General features: G+C 52.0%; 1 protein-coding gene across 2 annotated transcripts in view; it reads right to left on the bottom strand.

Annotated features, from left to right (window-relative positions):
• Window positions 1–1,792: 1,792 nt before the first annotated feature.
• The window catches only part of PPP1R16B (protein phosphatase 1 regulatory subunit 16B), a 67,753-nt gene continuing 62,502 nt past the window's right edge, over window positions 1,793–7,043 (bottom strand). Inside the window, exon 10 of one of the 2 annotated variants that reach the window (XM_038572310.1) lies at window positions 1,793–6,459. In XM_038572310.1, the coding sequence (XP_038428238.1) occupies window positions 5,950–6,459 (510 nt within the window). In that variant the 3' untranslated portion in view covers window positions 1,793–5,949. The remainder of the gene's footprint in view (window positions 6,460–7,043) is intronic. The other variant, XM_038572311.1, reaches the window with a different exon arrangement.

The raw sequence follows: 7,043 nt of genomic DNA, 5'->3' as shown, positions 1-7,043 counted from the left end.
TGTAAAACTATTAAAAAAAATTAAAGATCAGCGGTTGAGGGAGCACCTAACTTCGGTTCAGGGCATGATGCTGGGATCCGGATGGGATCCCACATCAGGCTCTTTGCAGGGAGCCTGCTTCTCCCTCTGCCTGTGTCTCTGCCTCTCTCTGTGTGTCTCTCATGAATAAATAAATAAAACCTTAAAAAAATTAACGATCTCAGGGCACCTGGGTAGCTCAGAGGTTGAGCATCTGTCTTTGTCTCAGGTCGGGATCGGGATTGCATCCAGCATCACGCTCTCCGAGGGTGGCCTGCTTCTCCCTCTGCCTGTGTCTCTGCCTCTCTCTGTTTCTCATGAATAAATAAAATCTTTAAAAAAAAAAAAAAAACTGAAACCGGTTGTCTATACTTGCTGTCTCTAGTTTTTCTCCCATTCTTTCTTGAACTGGTCCAAACAGGCTATGCCTCCACTGCTCAACTGAAATCTCTTGTCAAGATCATCAGCAGTGGGCAGCACCGGTGACCCAGCGGTTTAGTGCCGCCTTCAGCCCAGGTGTGATCCTGGGGTCCTAGGATCGAGTCCCATGTCGGGCTCTCTGCATGGAGCCTGCTTCTCCCTCTTCCTATGTCTCTGCCTCTCTCTGTGTGTCTGTCATGAATAAATGAATAAAATCTTTTTAAAAAAAATCATCAGGAGCTCACCACAGCGCTAAATCCAATAGTCAGCTTTCAGGCTACATTTTGTGTAGATGAGAAAGCAAATGCACGACTGTGACGTGCTTCTTCATCAATGCAAGAGGTTAGGATTATTATTTGGAAACATAAAATAAACATATAAACATAAAATTGATGAATGCCCATTGCTACAAAGATACCTCTATTCTTCCCATCCTCTCCCTATCCCCAGCTTATCTGTGAAGTTTATCAAGCCTAAGTAAGAGGGCCTTCCATGTGTTCCTGCTCTGGCATCCAATATCCAGACGGATCCAAGAGAACACAGATCTCTATCCTCTTGCAAGACACCACCAAACTTCTGCATACGACGAAGACACGGCCCATGGTCTGGGGCTGTGCAACCACATAGCTTGTCAATGCCTCTATTACCAGAGGTAAAAAGTGAGAATAACCAGAGTCTCACTTGCTGTAGTGTTGTAGAAGTGTGAAGCAGTATGCAGTATTTTACCAAGAGGAAAAGGACTGGGGTGGGGTGGCGGGGAAGAGGACAGGGCAGGTCGGTGTACTCCAAGAACAGAAGAGAGTAGCAGCCCTGCTACATAGAAATATATCACCAAACATTCAAAAGTGTGAAACAGGGATGCCTGGGTGGCTCAGTGGTTAAGCTTCTGCCTTCAGCCCAGCACATGATCTTGGAGTCCTGGAATTGAGTCCCACATCAAGTTCCCTGCATGGAGCCTGCTTCCCCCTCTGCTTGGGTCTCTGCCTCTATCTCTCTCTCTCATGAATAAATAAAATCTTTTTTAAAAAAGTGTGAAATAATATATATATATATGAGTTATTATGGGGCTCCTTGTTATTCTAAAGGGAACATTGGACAAAGCAAAGGTCATTCCCAACCACCCTTCTTTTCTTGAATTCCTCGGGTTCACCACCCCCCAGTCCAGAAAGATGTTTCCTCCATCTGAGCCCCCAGAGCTCCCTCTGCTGCAGGGGCCTCCCAGCAGAGCGTTCTGTGGTGGGGACAGGCACCAGGAGCCCTTCGCTGCCCTCTGTCCCAGGGAACACTTCTTTGTGAATTCAAATCAACATAATTCAAGTGAGCTCACAGCAATGACCACAGCCACGCTAGCAGGTGTTATTAAAAGGAATTTAATAATCTTAATTAAAAACTCTCAACAGTGAATTTTGTCACAGGCCTTGGCAGCTGGAAGCAACTCCAGGGGCATGCCCCTTTGGGGCGTGGTCGAGCCACGGTCTTGGATCGAGGCCCACCACTGCCACATGGCAAGGAGCTAACTGGAAGTTACTTCAATACAATATCAAAGATCCGCGAGGATTTTTTTTAAAAAAGTTTTAAATATATTAGACTCTCTTGATTGCCATTTTTACACAAAGCTGCTGATACAGTATACAGAGTTTTAACTTTTTTTTCACATAAAATACATTTTTCTTAAATGTTCTCTGTACATCAGTGGCTTCTGGTCTGGTGAATTATTGCGGAGGGCTGGGGGTCTGCAGACTTTTCCTCAGCGCGCAGAGCCAGGCCCCCGCACTGCGGCACTTGCAATGCCCGTGGGAAGCAGGCCCTCTGGAGAACCAGCCAACAAGAGTCTCCTGTCAAGGAGAGGTCTACAGCTTCTGGCAAACGGGGTCACTTCTGCAGAGTCAACCACTGACCACATGACCCTTTCCTCTTGTGTGCACTGGGGTGGGGGAGGCTGTCCCCAGGCCACAATAGCAAGAGTTAAATACAGTCCTTCTGGGTATCTTGTAAAAACTGCACTTCTTGAAAGTGCCCCAGTATCCTGCTTTGGGAAAGCAAGTGGGAGAGAGAGAGAGCTCAAGATCAAAAGGCATCTGACATCAATCACCAAAATCTTACTACAAAGCCAGCAAGCTGCGGTGGGGTAGGACAAGGGACACCCCCTTGTTTGTGTCCCTAAGCCCAGTGAAATTGACCAAACAGTGCAGAGCAGTTTAATCACTGCTACATCTTTGATGGAGAATTATATCCTGAACTCTTCAGTAGATCTGGGCTTATTCAACTCCCCTGAGCTACTGGCTGGAAACTCACTATCTCATGATGGCCACCAATTTTCAGTGGTTTTGGGGCACAGAGTGGGGGAGCAAAGGCCAGAGCTCACAGTGAGCCACGTGGCACATGCTCTGGAAGTGGCCTCCTTTAATCGGCCAGGAACTGCCACCAGACCTGGTCTCAAGGGGAGCTGGGCATCTGGTAGACCTCACTAGCTTTCTTCCAGCTCCTTGCTCCACACTTCCCAGGAGGAGAGGCAGACACACGAGGAAAGCCTTCAGCGTTAAGGGAGAAGCTACTCGCCTCCCATTAGCCATCAGTGGGGCAGGAGGACTCCATGATAAATGAGCAAAAATGAGTTTCACAACCTGAGACACATTTGGCAGCAAATTCCAGACTGTTCTTCTACATACTGACCTCCAACTGCTATTATACAATGCCCCAAAGACACTGGCCTGAAGGCTGCTATATCGGAAAGTTCCAAATAGACTTGCAATGGTGTCTCCCTAGAACTCCAGACCCAGCATCTGCATTTAATGACAAATGTCATCCAGGGTCGGCCATGGCAATAGCTTCCTTGCCCCAGGGTTTCGTACTCTAGGGAGTCTAGGAGCTAGAAACTGGATTGAAGCAGGACCAGGATGAGGTCACTCTGTCTCAAATGAATTGAATGGGCCTGCTGATACCTGTGGTCCTTAAGGAATGAAAACTGTAAAACCCAGTCTCCTCAGCCTGTCTCATTCCTCCGTTATCCCCAGAATCTAACAGAGTGCCTGATGTGTCTCAGCTACTCAATAAATGACATGAGCAAATAAATGAAACACCGTGACCCCACCTTGTTCCTTGGCATCAAGGAGACCCACAGGAAAAGCTCCCCAGGAAGCCCTAATGAGGAATGGCTTACCCCGGCTGCAAATGAGGGCTAAAATGCCCGAGTCTGCAGGTGGCTCCTGTCAGGGAATCAGTGGGATTCCTGGCCTTCTAGATGGGAGATGAATGGCCCAGGAGGCAACAAGTGAGGGGAAAGGAAGGAACAGCCACAAGCACTCAGAGTGGGTAATACGTGCCTCCAGTCTCCAGCTCCTGAGCACAGCGCCCTCCTAGGAGTGTATGGCTTCCCTTGGCACTCTTCTGCTTACAGCTTATGTTGGCTCAAGAGGAATTCAGGGTCAGTCTAATCTGAACACTATTTTAAAGCCAAAAGTATGTGTGTTCTGGATCACCTCTGCCCTGCTGCAGCTCGAGGCTGACGTGATGGAGAGTCTGTCCCAGACACCAGGAACATGGGAGGCACCATGCCTACCTGTCTGCAGTCTCCTGAGCTGCTCCTCCACCCTCGACCAGATCTGTCCCGGAGCTGGGGCTGGTGCTGTGACCCTCCCTGCACCCAGGAGCCATTGGGTCGACAGTGACTCCACTGAGCCCTCTGGTCCAGCTGCCCTGCTCCTTGGGAAAGCATCAGCCAGGGCCCCTGGGATCCAACTCCCTCTCTGGGCTAGGGGGCCATGGAGGCCACAGTGGGGACTGGAACTGATAAGCAGCAGACCCCATTACTAGAACTGTGGCACAAGGGAGGCTCCTCCAGCCCCCTGGCCCGGGTGCCCCTCAGGGAGAATTTCGCATAGGCTCAGAAGGAAGAAGATTAGAGGGAACCCAGAGCTGTCCCCCAAATCCCAGAATCTGGGCCTAGGGGACCATTTCAGAGCTCTAAGGAGGTAGTTTTAGAACAAATAAAAGGTGCACAGAGCAGGAAATAATCCCACTGCTTATTAAGTACACCAGTAGGATTGACTGAGCCTATGGACAGTACCCAACTCATGGGCAGCAATTTCAAGGGGGCTCTTGAGAAATTACAGTAGAGAGGTGGTGGGCAGGGTCTGGGAGACCACTGGGCCATGCTGAGGCCCAACCACCCCCACCACTGCTCTCCAGAATGTAATGCAGGCTATGGGCCATGGGCACCTTGGATTTGCAGTCCGGGGGGCGTCACCACTCCCACAGGAGCAGGCTGGGAGCAGTCCCTGGGCCAGGCAGGATCTCACAAGGGCCACCTGGCAAACTTGTCTCCCCAAGCATTCCAGAAAAGGCAAAGCTGGGCCAGGGGTCCCACGCATTTACACTGAGAGGAGTGGGGGGTCCCAGCGGTCCCTCACCTCCCTGCTCCCTCTGATGGCTTGGGCTGAGGAAGGCTGCTGACAGAGGCTGCACTGAAACCACCTGAATATTCACAAAGATCGCCCAGGGCACTTGAAGTAATTAACACCAACTCCCTCCTCATCCTGGAAAGCCCTTCTAAGGCAAGCTCCTCCCTCAGCTCTGTGCTCCCAACACCAGCCAGTCAACTAGTGATCATGATGCTCTCCAGGAAAGAAAGCAAGGAAGCATTCAGTCACCTCCCACCTGGTGTTTTGCAGCCTACAAGAATTCTTTTAACAAATGCACTTCAGGACACACAATTTGATTCCCCCTCCTCTCCAATTCTTGATACTTCCATCCAAACGTAAAATGTGATTTGGATTATTCCAGGGATGGAAGAGCCTGTTGCTCCCCCCTCGGCCTCCGGGTGGTCACACAGCTGGCTCCCGGCATGGGCCACGCTGTGGAGAGCAGGCCACCGCTCATCTCATGGACCCATGTGGGTTCATACCTCCCTCTGATCCAAGAGCAGACCTCCTGCTCCTTCCGGATGTGGACGGTGGCCCCAATCCCGGACTCCGAGTAGGACTGTGGGTCTCCACTCAGCAGGCCCCCTTCCCTGCTAAAGCCACGTTGGCAGTGGTGATGAAACTGAGTCAGCCTCCATCCTTTGGAGAAGAGCCCATAAATGATCAGTCCCACCTGCTTCCCATGAGCCCAGCTGGGTCATTCCTACACATGGCTGAGCGTGTGCATGTGTGTGTGCGTGTGTGCGTGTGCACACGCTGATATGTGATATGCGGGTACTGGTCCAGAGAAGCCTTTACCGACAACAGAACTGGAATCCCAGCCCCCCCCTCCCAAAATCTGACAGCAGGGTGAGTCAGGAAGCCACTATGGGCCTTGTTTCTGATGACAGACAATGCAGCAAGAAGCAGAACCGCGGGAAGTGGCGATGCTACGGGCCGCTGGCTGAGAGGTGGGGTCAGCGTTCCTCTGGAAAGCAGAGCCCACCTCCCCACAAGCTGCCCTCTGATGTCTCCCCAGCTGGGGCTGCTGGGTGGGCCTGGATTCCAGAGACCCTCCCCCGAAGCATCTCTCTCCTCCGTCGCACAGAGACTAGGAGATGCGGCAGCAACCATGGACTTTCTCCTCCATCTCCTCCATGGGGGCCTTGAACTTCAGGAGCGGGGGGTCTCCGCTGGTGACCGTGTAATATACCGACGTTCCGTTGCTGCTGTACGGGGAAGTTCTGCCTCCGATCAAGGGGGCCTTGCCTTCGCTGCTGCTCTCGCCCGTCCTGGCCATGCTGCTGCCCAGGTGGGTGCTCAGGAACGGGTGGCTGAGCAGCTTGGCCGCAGCCCGCTGCCGCTTCAGCTCCAGAAGCGTTTGGGGGCTCTGTTCCTTGTAGCCACTCCAGGGAGGGGTGGCATCGGCCACGCCGGGGCTGCCATAGGCCATGTTGTAGTCAGGCACCTCGTGCACTTTCCAGACGTCTCCGTTGGACAGCGCATACTGGTAGGTGCTGACCGGAGCCCGGAGGCCGTTCTCAACAGGCCCATCCATTTCACTTCGTGGGATCTTGGTGGAAAACTCGGAGAGCAGCACGGGCTTCTCCAGCCGGGGGTTCTGAGGGGGAGAAGGACAACATTACTGGCCGGTTAGAGGACCTGAACCCACTCCCCACTTGCATCTCTGCTGAGGGCATTCTTGTCTGGGCCTGTCCTACCTCTGTTTGCCCAACTGGGCTGATTGGACCTCCATTCTGCTTCGGGGGACTCGCCATCTATGTGTGCTGGTAAAGCGGACTGATCCCCATCCTTGCTGCAGGGGCTGGACCATGACCCCCGGGACTGGCCAGTCTACATGCTCACTGCAAGAATTGGTTCTTTTTTTTTTTTTTTTAAGACTTTATTTATTCATGAGAGACACACAGAGAGAGAGGCAGAGACAGAGGCAGAGGAGAAGCAGGCTCCATGCAGGGAGCCCGATATGAGACTCGATCCCAGGATCCCGGGATCACAACCTGAGCCAAAGACTCAACCACTCAACCACTTAGTGGCTCAACCACTAAGCCACCTGGTACCTCAGGAATTGATTCTTGACTGAAAGTGATTCCATGAAACTCCACCCTGGTACTTGGCCAGAATAATCGAGAAAGAGTTCTGTCTGTGCAGAGCTGGAGGGTGGTGAGAATGATGGAAGTGGGAGGC

Source organism: Canis lupus, chromosome 24 (genome assembly GCF_011100685.1).
Source record: "Canis lupus familiaris isolate Mischka breed German Shepherd chromosome 24, alternate assembly UU_Cfam_GSD_1.0, whole genome shotgun sequence".
Taxonomy (NCBI): Eukaryota; Metazoa; Chordata; class Mammalia; order Carnivora; family Canidae; genus Canis; species Canis lupus.
The sequence above is the reverse complement of the archived record's forward strand: the minus strand, read 5'-3'. Positions and strand labels throughout refer to the sequence as shown.